At 37.1% G+C, this 18578-nt stretch overlaps 2 protein-coding genes across 2 annotated transcripts in view; both read left to right on the top strand.

Annotated features, from left to right (window-relative positions):
- Positions 1 to 64: 64 nt before the first annotated feature.
- Positions 65 to 4079, top strand: LOC128524410 (nuclear factor 7, brain-like). Its single transcript, XM_053496980.1, has 7 exons — positions 65 to 187; positions 1425 to 2014; positions 2091 to 2186; positions 2300 to 2533; positions 2629 to 2776; positions 2947 to 2976; positions 3069 to 4079. The coding sequence occupies exons 2-7, from the start codon at positions 1427 to 1429 to the stop codon at positions 3599 to 3601; spliced, it is 1629 nt and encodes a 542-aa protein (XP_053352955.1). The 5' UTR covers positions 65 to 187; positions 1425 to 1426; the 3' UTR covers positions 3602 to 4079.
- A 6703-nt stretch (positions 4080 to 10782) lies between these two features.
- Positions 10783 to 18578, top strand: part of LOC128511716 (uncharacterized) — a 34265-nt gene continuing 26469 nt past the window's right edge. Inside the window, exons 1-5 of the mRNA XM_053484726.1 lie at positions 10783 to 10813; positions 13148 to 13183; positions 13643 to 13936; positions 14269 to 14400; positions 16577 to 16912. Of these exons, the coding sequence (XP_053340701.1) occupies positions 10783 to 10813; positions 13148 to 13183; positions 13643 to 13936; positions 14269 to 14400; positions 16577 to 16912 (829 nt within the window). The remainder of the gene's footprint in view (positions 10814 to 13147; positions 13184 to 13642; positions 13937 to 14268; positions 14401 to 16576; positions 16913 to 18578) is intronic.

Genomic DNA, 18578 nt, shown 5'->3' with positions numbered 1-18578 from the left:
CATTTCGGCTTCCGCTATCACACTTATACTTCCTCGACACGTGACTGGTGGGCGGGACTTCCTGATTTTCTTCAGGTGAAATGAAAGTTTAGTGGAGCTTTAAAAAAAAAAGCACACGGTGAACACGGTGTTTAGATTCAGCGTGACGCTTCTCCAGCGTTTATTTAAGGAACTAAAACTACAGCAGGTAAATTATAAAGAGGCAGAAAAACAAAGCAGCATTTTTTTTGTAATTTCCTCTAATCCTGTCAATGGCTGTTAAAGAGAGACTCTACAGTTTACAGGCTGTTTTGTTCAAGTAGTAAACTGTAATAATCAGTCTAAGCCATATTATTGCTGATATTGTAGCATGCTGTTTTGTACTTGACCACCTAAAAAACATTTATCCAAATAAGTCAATACATAAATAAGATTATATTTATAGACACTGAGCAAGTGTATAATTTATACATCAATTAATTTAAATATACTGTGTGGAGTTTGTTTCTCCTGGTTCTCGGTGGGTTTCCTCCCAGGACATGCAGAGTTGGAATTTCCAAATTGTTTTCATTGTGTGTGTGTGTGTGTGTGTGTGTGTGTGCGCTGTGATGGACTGGCACCCTGTACCACTTCATGCCCCAAATCTCCAGGAATAGCCTCCAAGCCCCCATGATGCAGTATACAGGATGGGCATTATATAAAAGATGGAAAACACACTCACATATAATTTAGGGTTCCATGTCACCTTCTGGTGTTGGTTCACTGTGTTTTATTAAATCTAATGTCAACCATTGACCAGTTTGCTTATAAGAGATGCTAATTTCCTTTTCCAGCAGGACGTTGCACCTGCTCACATTTCCAAAACTACCACTAACTGGTATATAAGCTTTATGAGCTTTCTCTCATAGCCAGTATTAATTTATTTTAGCATTGTGTGGTATAGTTGCTCTTCTTTGGAAATTGGCCTTCACTGTCCATGCGCATCAGACTTGGATGTCCATGATACTTTTGCTAGTTTTTAAACTTTTGACAGATTTTTTTTTTGTATGGTAACTATTTAGGAGAAGGCATTTTGTAGATGCAGGTCTACCAAAACTTTAAAAAATATTGATGTGACCAAAATAGTTTTGCTAATAGTACTGCTTCATCTTAAACATATGGTAGCTTCTATTCCTTGTACTTTTCATCAGGATTAGGGTATTAATTGGGGAAATGGTGAGAATTGTTTCAAAAGCAATACATTTGCCTGAGACCAAGCATGTGCATTTTCTCACATCACTGACATTACTGATGGTTAAAGTGTGTCTTTATGATCTTAATGTCTTTTTAATTAATCAGTAAATGATACTATTTTTTTCTTCCTTAAAATAATTACAGCAGATTTGTTTATTAGTCTGTGTTTTGGTATAGTCTCAGATACCATCTCTCTCTCTCTCCTCTATCAGCCATGGCTTCCTCCAGCAGCCTTCTGTCTGAAGATCAGCTCCAGTGCTCCATCTGTCTGGATGTGTTTGTTGATCCAGTCACTACTCCATGTGGACACAACTTCTGTAAGATCTGTCTTAAAAAGTATTGGGACAGCAGTCCACACTGGCTGTGTCCAATTTGTAAAAAAGATTTCTCCCAAAGGCCTGAGCTCCATGTGAATACTTTTATCTCTGGACTGGCTGCTACATTTAAGAAGTCAGTTCTGGTAAAATCTAGTTGCATAGCAAATGAGCTTCTCTCCAAGGGTAATAAGGTCCTGTGTGACTCCTGCGCTGAGGAAAAGCTGGAGGCTCTAAAGTCCTGTCTCCACTGTGGGGTTTCTCTCTGTAGTACTCATCTGATGCCTCATAGAACTACAAAAAAATTCAAAAAGCACAAACTTATGGAGCCAGTTGAGAACCTGGAGGACTACATCTGCCAGAGACATGAGAGACCCCTGGAACTGTTCTGTAGAGACGACCAGATAAGTGTTTGTCAGTTCTGCACTGAGACAGACCACAAAAGTCACAACACTGTTTCTGTTGAGGAGGAGAGTGCAGAGAAGAAGGTGAGAGTCATGTATGATAATGAAAAAAATAATAATAAGTTAGAAATTTACTTACATTGAGAAACATTTGTTTTAGATTCTGTTAGGAAAGACACAATTTGAAGTTCAGGAGATGATCCAGCAGCGACTTAAGAAGATTAAGGAAATTAAACACACTGCAGAAAACACAGAAGTGAGCGTTTTTTTTTCTCATTTTACCTACACAATAGCTTTATTATAAAAATATTGTAAAGAGAATCATAATATTTTCATATTCATAATTTATCTTGATTTGTCTTTTGTTAGAAAAACACAGAGAAGGAGAAAGCAGATGTTGTGGAGATCTTCAGCTCTTTGATGCACTGCATTGAGAGAAGCCAGACTGAGTTGCTTAAGGTGATGGAGGAGAAGCAGAAAGCAGCAGAGAGGCAGGCTGAAGAGTTCATTAAAGAACTGGAGCAGGAAATCACAGAGCTAAAGAGGAGAAACACTGAGCTGGAGCAGCTCTCCCACACTGAGGATCACCTCCACCTCCTACAGGTCAGATTCCCTCTGTTTCTCAATAACAATGCAGCACATGACAGGACAGCAGTCCCCATGCTGAGGGATTTCTCCTCTCTCCTGCTGTACTGTAGACTTACCCGTCACTGTGCAGCCCTCCACACACCCAGGACTGGACTGATGTCACTATTAACTCTCATATGAGTGTGGAGACTCTGAGGAGAGGTCTGTCTCAGATTCAGGACATTCTTAGCGAGGAAATGGAGAAGCTTCCTGAGATCAGTAAGTACTTGGTTTTCTGCTGAATTTGGCCAAAGTTGTTATTTGAAAATCATAAATATCCTAGAAAAGTTTTCTTAGTGTATCATATTGTAGAGGTTTATTTTTCTCAGTATAAAGTACTGCATATTTTTGATTAAACATATATAACGTATGTATATTTCTTTTCCAACCAGAACTAAAGAGAGTTCAACAATATAGAGGTGTGTGGTTTCTTACTGAATACAAACTTAATATATAATTTCTCTGTATAAGAAGGTTATAGAGCCATGTTTTGTTTTTTTTTCCTCCTCAGTGAAAGTGACTCTAGATCCTCATACAGCTCATCCTAACCTCATCCTATCTGATGATAGGAAACAAGTGAGACATGGAGACTTGCGACAGAGTCTCCCTAACAACCCAGAGAGGTTTAATTATATCATTTGTGTGTTTGGAAAACAAGGATTCTCCTCAGGGAGACTTTATTATGAGGTACAGGTCAGAGGGAAGTTAGAGTGGGATTTAGGAGTGGCCCAAGAGTCTGTTAACAGAAAAGGACAGAATGCATACAACCCCAATGAAGGATACTGGATTGTGTTTCTGAGGGATAAGACTAAATATAAAGCTTGGGACTCTCCTCCTGTCTCCCTTTCTTTAAAGCAGCTTCCTCAGAAGGTGGGGGTGTTTGTAGATTATGAGGAGGGTCTGGTTTCCTTTTATGATGTTGATGCGAAGTCTCTTATCTATTCATTCACTGGTCAGCGTTTCACTGGGAAACTTTATCCATACTTTAGTCCGTGTCTTAATGATAAAGGTAAAAACTCAACACCTCTAATTATCTCTCCTTAAACATTCTAAGCAAGAATCCTTTATCCCAAAAACAAAATTGTTTTATCATTTGTAGATTTTTTTTTTTTTTTTTGTCAACATTTTACTTGTCAAATTGGGGCAGCGGTGGCTCAATCGATTAAGGCTGTGGGTTACAGGGCTATTGATTGGAAGGCCATGGGTTCAAGCTCCAGCACCGCCAGGCTTCCACTGTTGAGCCCCTGAACAAGGCCCTTAACCCTGTCCATTCCAGGGGCACTGTATTCTGGCTGACCTTGTGCCCTGACCCCACTTTCCTAACTGGGAAAAAATGTGAAAATGAAAAATTTTTATGTGAAAAAATCACTTCACTTTACTGTAAAGTACATGTGAATCTTAATCTTTATTGACAAACGTAGACTTGGTGCGAGTCAATTCTAACTGAAGAAATTACATAACATTTTTGTGCTCTTTTAAAATATTGCTACTGATACTACTGCCTTAATAAAGAACTGTTTTTGTGTGAAATTTTGACCTATTTGTGTGTACATCGTAAATTTTGTCCAATACACAACCATGCACTGCATGATATGCATTAAAATAGTTGTACAACTGCCCGTGACATTAAAATAAAGATTGCTCTACAATTAAATATATTGCACTAGAGGCAACAATTATATTAAAAAATATATTAAGATAAAAGGAAAATAAGAATAAAAAAATTATATATAATTTAGGAAGTTTTACAATATTTTTATTCATCCAAAATAAAATATAATTTAAATAGAATGGTAGAAATTGTACAGCATTCACATAATTATAAAAGGATATATAGTGTATCATGTGAAAATTAAAAGCAATAAGCAATACCAATTATATTTTAACATCTATGCAGAGGTGGAAAGTAATGAATTACATTTACTCGCATTACTGTAATTGAGTAGATTTTTTTTGTGTACTTCTACTTTTTAAAGTAGTTTTTAAAATCTGTAATTTTACTTAAGTATGTTTTGTTTAAAGTATTGTACTTCACTACATTTTAAATCATATTCGCTACTGAGTAAAAAATAAATGAATGAAAATGAAAAATAATAAAAAATAATACAACGGGGAAGGAAAAAAATTGCACCCCGGAAACCACTGCACTGATTGATTGATTGATGGGCGTGGAGAACAAACGCCCTAAATTCACAAGAACGATGGAACAAATTCTAATGAAGCAAACCCCTGGTCATATTTAAGCGTCCACTTTGATTTCAAGCACAACAAAGGGAACAGATTTTTTATGCAAGGGTGTTCCATCCCCCATCTCACCCCTGCTGTTTAAAAAAAAAAAGTAACTCAGTAACTTTTACTTTGAGTAAATTTTTAATGAGCTACTTTTTACTTTTACTTAAGTAGATTTTTATAAGGGTAACTTTACTTGTACTTCAGTAAAAGTTCTCTAAAGTAACAGTACTTTCACTTAAGTACAAAATTTTATTACTCTTTCTACCTCCGCATCTATGCGTATTACTAAAAAATGACAATTGCACAGTTTATTTATTAATTTATTTTTCATATGAACTGCATGTGTATTTGTAGCGATATATAGGGATCACTATCCACCATCTCATCTAATCATTTTTAATCACTTCTTCCAAATATTAAAGATTTGCATGAAAGGTTTGCATGAAAACTCCTAATAAGGGGAATAGCAGGTATTTTAAACTGGTAGCTACACACTAACTGACCTAGTTATTAGGGACACTTGTACATTATCATTAATAAAAATGGTTAGCAGGGTTACCAAGCCGTTTCTAAGAGTTTGGGACTCCAGCAAACCACGGTGAGACCCATTATCCAGGTCATGTGCACTCGCGTTATGCAGCAGGACAAGAATCCAAAACACACCAGCAAGTCCACCTCTAAACAAAAAAACAAAAACAAAAAAGAATTATGATTTTGAAGTTGCCTAGGCAAAGTCTGGACTTGAGATCCTTTAACAGGTCGTTCTCCAAAACTGTCAATGAGAGAAATTTTATTTTTTCCCTTTTTTAAAAAAAACAACTGTTGTCAGAATTGAACTTTACAGAACAGTTAATACATAATATTATATACATAATCAAATTGTTGTCCATATGCTCCCTTTTTGTGCTTTACTTGAGGTTTACTTTTCATAAGTCCAATCTTTGCATCTTTTAGTCAATATTATATTACATTAAGTAATATTAGACAACACAAAGTAAGGTTATTTATGTAAAATCATTGTCACTGTATTTTAAAAGAACTATTTATGTAATCACTTAAGCTGTACACTTCTGTCTTCTAGACGGTGATGTGATCCTGGAGAGTTCTGTCCATCCTGTGACTAAAATATCATCTGAATATTTATATTGTAACTAGCTCTAGATGATTTAGAACCTCATGTAGCAAATAAAATACAAAAGACATTATTGGATTATAATGGCTATTTACCCATCAGTGTCAAAGATTATGCATCATTAATGCATCTTATTAGCCAAGTACACATACTGTATGGGGCAGTGACAGAGTTTAAAGCCTTGGCAGTTATGTCTTTTTTTTTTTTTTTTTGTCTGTTCAGTAAAGTGTGTTCATTTGGAGTGGGTGTGATGGTGGTGTGTGAGAGCAATTACAGACGTTTAACCAATGAACACAAATATGACTCCACTTATATGTCTCATGCTAACTGGTAGACAAGTTTGAAATCATCAATCTGAGCACAAAAGCCAGACTGTGTGAGGTATAGACCACTGAAGACTGTATGTGCAGATGAGATGGTGAATATACAGTACATACACAGGAGGAGGAGGACATGCACAAAACCCAATCCCGAGCATGCCTTTAAAACAACAGGCCTTACTGAACTGAAATATGTTTGCTTTTACTTAAATTGTAAATCATGTTTCACCACATTTAATTAGTGTGCTGTTTTTTTTTTTTTTTATTTATACCAAAATATTATGCTTGTTATGGGTTCTATAATATGAGTCTTGTATATAAAAATATTTCAAGTGAAAATGTCAATAACTTTTTTTTAACATAACTATATGTTCAAACTATAAATAAGGGCATATAAAATTTAAAATAAATAGAAAAAAAGTTTTTAAAAAACTCCCCCTCTGTGTGTGTGTGTGTGTGTGTGTGTGTGTTAGAAAACAGGATTTTGAGGTTTTAACACTAGTCTGTTCGTGATGAAGGCATGGTTGTGACTAACTGAAATGTCTGGCTGTGGTCAGACTATTGTAGCCATTCCTTTGAACAGAAGGGCAAAATTAGTGTGTAATCAGTAATAAATCTAGCATTACCCACTAAGACTTAGGACCACTAAGAATAGGGGCTGGTTGTGACTGTGTTTAAGGCCTAAGAGCAGAGACAAGGTTGTTGTTGTAGGGGTTTTGTGTGTGAGAGTTTAGCATTGAAGAGAGGGAGGAAACATGAAGGGTAATGTCTTAGACAGACAAATATCCCTCGTTTAACAAATGATTGCAAATATGATGAACAAATGTAACTCAATTTTGTTAATATAATGCAGAATAAAGTATATTGTGTATTAAACCCAAAGTTAAAGCCAGAGTGTGTGCAGTATAGTGTGCTGTAAACAAGGATCTGGAAAATGTGATCTAGCTCTTGATCACATTTTATTTGCACAATATTTTGAGTAACTTGGCTTTCTGAATTATTAGTAGTGCATCGTGAAGCAGCCTGCACAGTGCCATTTCCAAAATGAAGTTTTTCAAAATTAAACCTAAAGTATTCTTTAATCTACAATAAAGCTCCTGCAAATTTGAGCCTGTTTACATTAGTCTTAATTGCCAACTTGTTTAATATGGAATCATAAATTAAGTGCATGGGTTAAACAAACTGCAGGCAATTAAAAATGTACTCATAGACATAAAGCTCTACTGGGACACATCGCTCATGTAACACAAAACACCCTTTTTCTCTTGAATGGCTATTGCGTGTAAGAAATGTGATGATGTGGCAGATAAGTGGGTTTCCCTTGCTTAGTCTAGTATTGCTGACACTGCCATACTGCTGCTGCTACTGAAACTGCTGTACGTTTGCATTTATTTTTTCTGAATTTCACAGTACCAAAAAATAATAAGTAATTTTGTAGCAAAACAAACAAACAATGATTTTACAAATCAACATAGCAATTTAAAACATGTAGGAACTATATGAACGATATGTTCATTATTACAATTATCCAACCAGCTAGCCATATGGAAGAAACACAATGCCTGAGATCATACGAGTCAAGAACTTCATTTAACATAAAAGCATCCCCAAACATCAGAATAAAATGTGTGATTTCTGTAACTTTAATCATGGCATGATTGTTTTTTGCAGATGGGTTGATTGAGTGTTTCAGAAACTGCTGATCTAGGATCACACACAGCAGTCTTTAGAGTTTTTACAGAATAGTGCAAAAAGTTAGTTATGGCTCTATGGGTGCAAATGCATTGTTGATAAGAAAGCACAGAGATAAATTGGATTCCGCATCCAGAAAGGCTATAATGACTCATATAATCACTCTTTCCAATTGTGGAGACCTGAAAAAATATCTCAGCATGCACAAAACTTTAGAACTTGAGGTGCATGGGTTATAAAACCAGACAACCAGTTTTCAGATTCCAGTTTTAATGAGTTTTGTTCCTGTGATTACCTTTGATTCCTGTTCTTGTTTGACACGAGATTTATAAGCTTGACATGTTATGCACCACCTACATACATCACTATTAAAGCCTGGTCAATAGAAACTAAGCACCTGCCATTGATTTTTAATGACCTGTCTAGAAGAAAATTTCCTTGTAACTTTTCACAATTGGCAACTTGTGTACAACCTTAATCTGAAATAAATAAAACTATGGATAGGAAAGTTAAGTATTAGACTGAACTTGTTGCCCAACAATTAGGGGCGGTGGTGGCTTAGTGTGTTAAGGCACTGAGTTCCTGATTGGAAGGTTGAGGCCCAGCTCCGGCAGGTTCTCGATGTTGGGCCCCTGGGCAGGTCTCTTGGCCCCTGGGCAGGTCTCTTAACCCTGCTCCACGGGTGTTGTATAATGACTGATTCTGTGCTTTGACCCCTGCCTACTAACAAGAAGGTGGAATATGTGAAGAATGAAGAATTTCACTGTACAGTCATATATTTGTGATGAATAAGGCTGAACTTATTGTTACTTACAATTGCTTTTTCAAAACAGGGTTTTAGTATAAAACGTTTCCAATAAAATATTCCTGGAAGTGGTTCTCAGTGATGTCAATGGCCTTGGCACTGCCTTTCCAGTCAATCGTTGCACATTCTGCACCCAAACTAGTTTTATTGCATGACATATCGAATGATAATTTGACTGAGTAAAATTGAGAATCCCTGGCAATTCAATTTCAATTTTATTTTTTATAGCACTTTTAACAATAGTCATTGTCTCAAAGCAGCTTCACAAAAGTGAAAGAATTTTTTTTTCAATTAAAAAAAATAAAATATTAATAAAAATAAATTGTGTATGTGTGAGAAAAATGTGTCTAGATAATAAGGATATAAATGAATGAATGAATGAATGATGAATGAAATGTCTCTGTTGAGCAAGCCAAGGGTGACGGCGACAGTGGCAAGGAAAAACTCCCTGAGATGGCAACAGGAAGAAACCTTGAGAGGAACCAGACTCAAAAGGGAACCCATCCTCATCTGGGTGATAATATTTAGAGATAATATAACATCATGTGTGTTATGCAGCTGAACATTCAATATAACAGAAATTATTTAAATTAACATGAAGTCCAGTTCAGCATAGGGATGAGTCAGTAGGTGCAGAGGGCAGATGGGGTCTAAATCACTGGGAGCACAGGAGCAGCATGTGTAGCTCCAACCATAATAAGGCAGAATTCAGCTGGAGCTGGTCCTTTTCTGGATGCCTCAGGATCCTCGCAGGGTTGGCCTTTATCTACTGAAGCTGGTACAATCTCCAGATGCCTCGGGATGGGTAGAAAAGTACAGAACAGATGGAGAGAATTAGCGTAGTTGCCATTCAGGATAGATGTACTGAGTACTGTATGAAGTTATGGGATGAGTTACGCGTATGCCAGATTAAAGAGATGCGTCTTGAGTCTACTTTTAAACTGGGAAACCGTGTCTGCTCCCCGAACACTGTCTGGAAGGCTATTCCAAAGTTTTGGAGCTAAATATGAAAAGGCCCTACCCCCTTTTGTAGATTTTGAAATTCTGTGAATTACCATAAGTCCGGAGTTTTGTGATCTTAAGGAACGTGGTGGATTATAGCGTATCAGAAGACTGGTTAGGTATGTGGGAGCTAAACCATTTAAAGCCTTGTATGTAAGTAATACTATTTTGTAATTAATTCTAAACTGAACAGGTAGCCAGTGCAGGGATGATAATATAGGTGTTATATGATCATATTTTCTGGATCTAGTGAGAACCCTGGCGGCTGCATTTTGGACTAACTGTAGCTTGTTTATTGAGGATGCAGGACAACCACCTACTGTACAGTAGTAATGCATTACAATAGTCCAGTCTGGAGGTCATGAATGCATGAACTAGCTTTTCTGCATCAGATACGGATAGGATACTCCTAAGTTTGGCAATATTCCTAAGATGGAAAAAGGCTGTTTTTGTGATATTGGAAATATGATTTTCAAAGGACAAGTTACTGTCTAATATCACGCCCAGGTCTTTTACTGTTGAGCTAGTAGTAACAGTACATCCTTCTAAACGCAGGCTGAATTGTGAAAGCTGTTGTGTGCTGGTTTTTGGGCCGATGAGTAATATCTCTGCCTTATCTAAATTTAGTAAAAGAAAGTTACTGGTCATCCAATCTTTTATGTCCTGGACACACTCAGTTAATCTAGACAATTTAGGTATTTCGTCTGGTTTTGTTGAGATATAAAATTGGGTATCATCAGCATAACAATGGAATCTAATCCCATGTCTTCTAATGATGTTACCCAAGGGAAGCATGTATATTGAGAACAATCCATCCCCATGACCAGTGGAGAGGGTAAAAAAAAGTTCTAACATTTGCCTTATACTGTATGGCTGTTTATATTCAATGTTTTAATTTGTAAAATAAAGCACCAAGAGTTAGCGAATCTAGGGCTATATTCTCTCTCTCTCCCATCTCTCTCTCTCTCTCTGTAGAAAAACAGGAAGTGATGAGGCTTTAAAACAAAACAGTGCTCTGTCAGTCAGTCAGTCATTACAAAGGATGGAGCTCAGCCCACTCCATGTGATGCTCTGTGAGTAAATGTTCTCTTTGTGTCTTTGTTAGAGTGAGTAGTGGGGTATAGAGTTTTTTCATCTAGTTTAAAACTAGTTTAAAACACAGGGTTTAAATAATCTAATTAGCATAAACAAGTCTATATTCTTGGAATTCGTATCTGATCTTCTGTGTCTTGCTGTCATCTGCTGCTTGGTGACAACCTCTCATCATCATTTGTTCTGGTATGTTAATCTGACAGTCGGTGGTGTAGTGGTTAATCACTGTCTTAGGCTAATTGCTCGTAGTTTGTGAGTGTGTGTATGTAAGTGTGCCCTGCGATGGATTGGCACCCTGTCTAGGGTGTACCCTGCCACGTGCTCTAAGCCTCTTGGGATAGGCTCCAGGTCGTAAATACAGGATAAAGCGGTATAGAAGATGAGTGATTAAATGAGACCTTTGTAGACTTGCCATAGGGCTCTGTATAACTGCTGTTATAAAACTGATGTGGTACATAATTATGGGTTCTACCGCACAGTAGAAAATACTGTACTGTAAATGCATGCATGTTTATTTGATTTTACATTTGTTCTATTAAATATTTAAATTTATTTCTGCATATTTTTAAATACCCAGAAGTTACACAACAAAAACAAAAACAAGAGCAATAATAATAATAATAATAATATTAATAATAATAATAATAATTACTCAGCATTTGCTGTTTTTTTGTATTACCACTGTTTATATTAACATACCATACCATATGGTACCATATTAATTGGTCGCAAGTCTGCAGCCATGTCTTTGCTCAAGTGAGCTATTTCACACATTATTATTATTATTTTTTTTACATTTCTCTTGTCATTAAAAATGGTTGTATTTACAACAGTTTCAAATAAATGTGTCCTGGTTAAATACTTTAAAAGAAACAAGTTTATAGAATAAATAGGGCAGGTTGTGGCAGCATAAAACCTTCAACAAAACTGTATTTCTATAGAAAGGATTCCATAAAACTTTCAATAAAAATAAGCAAATCTGCCACAGATATGTTTGACATAATTCGGCACGTTTATAGCGATGCTGCAAAGAGTCATTCGAGGTGTTATAAGTGGCATGCACACTTCAAGAGTGGAAAAACAGTACTGGAAGACAATGAGAAAGCATGAAGACCTTCAACGAGCTGAACCCCAAGAACTCCATCAACATGCCATATCTGATCCGTCCTTCATATCGGTGATGAAACTTGGGTGAATGGCTGCGACCCTGAGACGAAGCAACAGTCTTTACAGTGGAAAAGCCTGTTATCTTTATGGACAATAAAGGCAAGCCAGGTCTGCAGCTCAACCAAGTTTATGCTCATTGTCTGTTTTGAAATTCATGGCACTGTATGTGGAGAATTCGTCCCCAAGGGCTGTCCGCCAAAAGAGAATTTGTCTACCAGGTTTTAAGGCATCTAAAGGGTACAAGGTAGCTTCGAAAAAGATTAGCGTGCCATAGATCTTGTCATTTTGACAACATCTATGGCACGCTAATCTTTTTCGATGCTACCTTGTATTACATTAACACTAAAGGTCCCACTTTCAACACTTTTAACACTTTAACTTTAAGCTTAATTAATATTTTTCGTAATTCATTTATCCTTGTCAACATTTTTAGCTGTCTATCCAGACTCGGTCAAAAAACTCCAGGCTTTTCTGTTCTCGTATTTTTCTTTTGCCTATACATAGATCAGTCATAACATTACGACACCAAACATTCCATCAAATATTGTGTAGGTTTTCCTTGTGCCAGCAATGGTGCTCTGGCTCTTAAGGTCATGACTCTACAAGGCCTCTGTGGGTGTGTTGTGCTGTCTAACACCAGGACGTTGGCAGCTGATCCATGTGTTGTGTATTTTGGAATGGAATCCGGGGAGTTTTGAGGGTTTGGGGTCTCTGCCTGCTGGACCCTGAACATTGCAGGCTGTAGTGCACTGGGTGTTCTAATGCCTTTCTATTATTACTTATGGCTTTACATGTGATCGGATCAGAAAGTGGCCTTTGGTCCCGATGATCCTGCAACCAGTTCATTGGTGTATAATAGATAATCAATGTTAATATGTTAATGTTTTGTGGTGTTATGTCTGATCGGTGTATCTTAAACAGAAAATTATGAATGATAAGATTACTGTATGATTGGGACATAGTGTTCCACTTTTTTGATAAATGTGTATACTAAGCCTATATTTTAGTACTAATATCTGTTAATACATATTTAATAAAAATATGTAGGCTGATTATTTTTTTCAAATAAGTTGGTTATGTAAAATGAACTGATTTAACCTTGTGCTTTTTATATTTACATAATGTTCCTTGTTTCTTTTCAAATTTAGTGCTGATTTTACTTCTATCAGTTCCAAATGCCCAAGGTAATTATACCGTACCAGTCAAATATTTGGACAGACCTTCTAATTCCATGGTCTTATAAAAATAATCTCCTTTAAACAGTTAATATTGAGATAACTGCATAACTATTTGTCATGTTAAGTTTGATGTGATATTTGTTTTTTTTTTTTTTTGTTTTTTTATTCATACTGTATGTCTCTTGCTTTTCTATTTACTTTTATAAAGCAATTCACTAAACAAAAGTAGATCTGGCAACCATTTCTGTTTCACTGTGGTTTTGTAAGATTACATCAAAACAATTTTGAAATTAGATTTTTGGTAGTATTATTCAAATTGTTTAAAATGGCTTTTTGCACCTCTGTACAGGTAAGAAACATTTATATATGTTTGCATATGTACTTTATTAACACAAAATTGATTAACTGACTAACGAACCAATTGATTGATTGATTGATTGATTGATTGATTGATTGATCCTATAGGGAATCCAAAAGCTGTGGTGTTCATAAAACCTGCTAACCATGTGTTCACTTGTGAGAGAGTTACTCTCAGATGTGACATACGTGGGGGAGGAGACACTGAGTGGACCTACAGCTGGTACCGAAATAATGACAGACTTCATAAGGGTGGAGAGAGATTCAGTGCAGGCAGCACAGAGCAGGAAGTCACCATCAGTTGTGTGTTAAAATCAGACAGCGGTACCTACACCTGCAGAGGACAGAGACGTGACTCTCAGAGCTCAGAGATCAGTGATGCTGTTACACTGACTGTATCAGGTGAGTCTGTGACAACATCTGGATTTCATAGTTTTACACTTAGAGTAGAATTATGGTGATAAGCTGTTATAATTCATTAAGTTGATATGCAGCCTCTCTTTTGCCTTTAGTTTATGTGAATGGGTAATTATTATAAAGGGGAATACACAGATTTATAATGTATAGGTATAGTAAAAAAAAATTTTTTACAAACATCTTCAATGTAAAGACAGGCTAACTTTACAGTTTTATTACGTATAGATTGTAATTGTGCTTTGTCTTTGAGTGGCGTGACATTTTGATTGTATTGTGTCAATATATTGATTGAAAATTATGTATTTCTTTTATGACAGGAACACCACAGGCAGTACTGAGTGTATCTCCACAGAGCTGGCTGACTGAAGGAGACTCAGTGACTCTAAACTGTGAGGTTACAGACTCCTCTACAGACTGGACATTCAGCTGGTACAGAGATGTTGCCTACAGTGACAATAATGGACAAGTCATGTATAGGGCTGTGCCCCTCTCAAACAGCAGCAGAGGATCTGGAAGCAATTTCACTCTCAGTCCTGCTGCTTTTAAACACACAGGAGTTTACTTATGCAGAGGAGAGAAAAAAGATCGAGCCCTTAAGACATTTTACAGCGATCTACAGCCACTGTGGATAACTGGTGAGCAAAACTTATACATAGATCTGTTAATATATACCTTACGTCAAATAAATTCAAGGGTGAATAAAACTTTCTTACTGTTTTTGTGCTACCAGAAAGGATTAGTAGCAGGTATTGCTAAAACAAGGCATCTTAGATACTGAATTGAAAGGTTTACATTATTTTTTATTCGCATTACAGTTTTTTTCACATTTCATTTACATAAAAATTGTGTTCATTTATTTTGGAATGGCAATGCTTTACCAACTTAAACAAAGTGTATATATATATATTAAAAATGTATAAAAAAAAATATATTATTTTGGTGTCAGTATGGTGATACATAAATTGTGACAAAAAATAATAATAATAATAATAATACATCACTGACCGAATTTCACCCCATTTATAGTAATAATTCATATGAATTATGATCATAATTATTTTTTATGTTTAAGGTGAATCTCCTCCAGTCTCTCTGATCATCAATCCCAACAGAACACAACACTTCACTGGTGACTCTCTTTTATTGAGCTGTAAGGGCCAGAGTAAGTTGCTAGTGAGACAATATACACAACAATGGGGATTTTGGTCACCAGTTACAGGATCTACATGTAATATCAGCTCCCTCTCCACATCCTATACTGGAGTTTACTGGTGTGAGTCTGAATCTGGAGAAAACAGTAATCCTGTCAACATCACAGTGCATGGTGAGTCTTCATCTAGTGTGTTTATTGCTAATGTATAATTATTTTATAAATTAATCGCAGGCATGACGTAAATGCCATGAATGACTTAAATGTTAACACACAAACAAAACCAATAGAGCATAAAGAAAACAAATAATACTGAAACAGGAAATCAAAACGACAATAGAAATTGGAAGCCAAACAGGGATACCATTGACAGAGGTCCAAACTGCAATACCTGGGACTGTGAAAACATGGAGCACTTTTACTCCCCACAAAAAGACTCAGAGGTTGTGGTGGATTGAGCACCATAGTGGAAGAAGTACACCACTCAAACCAAGTAGCAGTATGTTCTTGGTGCCAGAGGACATAGGTTCTATGATGAGTTGAGAAGGTGCAGTTTCTGACTGAGATGGGGCAGGGTGTGGCTGAGATGGTAAAGAGCATGGCTCAGATGGTGCTGGGCAGAGCTCAGAAAATGTAGGCCTGACGGAGCGTGAGTTAACATAAAGGATCTTTTCATTATTATAGGTATTGGAAGAAAAAAAAAATCTTACAGCGACCAGAAAGCATTTTAGGTTTAATGGGCCTTAGCTCATGGCTATAGCATGGCTAACAGGATAGAGTTCAGAACTATGATGACTAACAGGATAGAGTTCAGGGCTATTTTGACCAATGGGACAGAGATCAGAACAATCACTCTTAATAGGACAGAGTTTAGGGCTGTTATGGCTAACAGGAGAGAGGATTTTTTTAAGTCTTAACTCAGGTCAAGACTTGGTGTTATCAGTCTCCTTGTTGACCTTGACTGGAGGCAAGCTGCCCCTTCATGCTGAAGTTTCTGCATCCACTTCACCACATGCTGTGCAGGGAACACAGTTCCGCAAACATCAAGCTTAGTAGTGAGCTCCTCTTGTTTGCTGCTGGATGGTGCACAGTTGCAGTAGTCGTTCTTCAGTCTGCCCTCCATAGCCACTGCTATAAACACCGAGACACTTCAGAGGGATCAGTCCCTCCTTTGCACTTGGTATGGGGTGGCTATTCATCCTGATCACCTTTAGACCGAGTCCTGAAAAGTCTTCCCAGCTAGGCTACAGTGCTTGATCTCCTTTGCCAGTATGCTCAGAACATCATACAGGAGCTCACATTCCTCTCATTGGTACCAATGAAAAGTCACCACATATCAACTGGCCAGAACTGATATCTTAGCCTTAGTTTATATCTGCTTTTTATATTTGTAATTGTTCTTTTCTCCTTAGTTGTTGTCACATTAGATTGTGTTTGTTTTGTTTTCAGATTTATAATGTTGTACTGTCTTTCAGAGAGACCAGAGGCAGTACTGAGTGTATCTCCACAGAGCTGGCTGACTGAAGGAGACTCAGTGACTCTAAACTGTGAGGTTACAGACTTCTCTACAGACTGGACATTCAGCTGGTACAATGTGGTTCCCTCTAGACATGGCGCGACTCAAATAATAACCAATCATAGCTCTATCATGTATGTGGAGCTCCTCTCAGACAGCAGCAGAGGATCTGGAGGCTCCTACACTCTCAGTCCTGCTGCTCTTAAACACACAGGAGTTTATGTGTGCAGAGGAGAGTGGACGGATAAAACCGTTAAGACATTTTACAGCAACCTACAACCACTATGGATCACTGGTGAGGAAACAGCAACAACATAGAGATTTGTACCTTCTTTTTAATATAAATCTGTTAAGATTGAAAGGATTTGTCTAATTGTTTCTGTGCTACTGAAAACATTTAGTAGCAGTTATTGCTGGAGAAGGGGGTTACACCAGATACTGTACGCAAAGAGTTCACATAAATTTGGCAATGATCTATAATATTATTCTTGTGTCCTTTTTTTAAATTAAGTTCTCTCTTGCTGCTCTTAGTTGAAAACCTAACATAAACATTTATTCACCACTGTACAGCTGTGCTAATGTTTACTGTAAAAGGCGTCCACCCGAAGTGAAGAATGTTTAAGGCAGTCGAGTAGCACTAAGCGTTCATAGAGGATTATTCTGATTTTTTTCTGGTTTAATTAAATGGGGTGTGAATGTGTTCAGTACAAGTTATGTCATAAAACACAATAATAGTTAGTGTTCTGTGTTTAAGGTAAATCCCCTCCAGTCTCTCTGATCATCAAGCCAACCAGAACTCAACACTTTACTACTGAATCTCTCTCACTGCGCTGTGAGGACCAGAGACACTCTACTGGATGGACAGTGAGACAATACACAGGCAACAAAGGAGTGTTAGATTGTTCCCGGTGGGGATCATTTACAGGATCTACATGTGAAATCAGCTCCCTCTCCACATCCTACACTGGAGTTTACTGGTGTGAGTCTGAATCTGGAGAAAACAGTAATCCTGTCAACATCACAGTGCATGGTGAGTCTTCATCTAGTGTGTTTATTGTCTTCTTTTGCAATATTCACTTGAAGTCATGTTTAGACATTGAGATTGGTATCCAGTCTGCATGAACATGCCCAAACAAGCAAACAATGCACTGGGGCAGCATAGTGGTTAGCACTGTGTGCATGGAGTTTGCATGTTCGGCCTGTGCTTGGTGGGTTTCCTCTGGGTACTTCAGGTTCCTTCCACCGTCCAAGGACATGCAGATTAGGCTAATTCCCATTTCCCAAAAATAGTGTGTGTGTGTGTGTGTGTGTGTGTGTGTGCCCTGCCATGGACGGGGGTTTTGTACCCTCCTACGTGTCCTAAGTTTCCTTGGATAGGCTTCAGGTCCCCTGCGACCCAGTATACAGGAGAAAATGGAATATACGATAAGTAAGTGGCTTTACTGGCTGTGAGTGTGTGCACAGCTCAAAATGTATTAAGTTGCACTGTAGATTTGGTTAAACCTTAGAGCATGATTAAAAGGTTATAATGTATTATTATTATTATTATTATTATTATTTTATGCAGCCTCAGGTCCACCACATGTAGTGGCTCCATTCTCAGTGGTCATGCTAATCAGTAGTGTAGTGACATCTCTCCAGATCTGCTGATGACATCATTCTGCCGGTCAAATGCTACAGAGTGTGTGGTAAGGACAATTTTATTTAGTTGATTAATTTTGTATAACAAAATAACTAACTTATTGCAGAAAAAAAGAATATTATCACCATAGGACAAATATATGTTATTGAACTCAATATTACCATTAAAAATCAAGTTACAGTGAAGTTTAAATGCGAGTATGATTAAATTCACGTACTCTGTTAGCATTTTGACCTTTTCCACTGCAAGGGATACATGAACAAATTGTATCTCTTGCAGTGGAAAAGGTCCACTGCAAGGGATACAAGGTGAAAGTGCA

This window comes from Clarias gariepinus, chromosome 1 (assembly GCF_024256425.1).
Source record: "Clarias gariepinus isolate MV-2021 ecotype Netherlands chromosome 1, CGAR_prim_01v2, whole genome shotgun sequence".
NCBI lineage: Eukaryota > Metazoa > Chordata > Actinopteri > Siluriformes > Clariidae > Clarias > Clarias gariepinus.
This window is presented reverse-complemented; position numbering and strand designations above follow the sequence as displayed.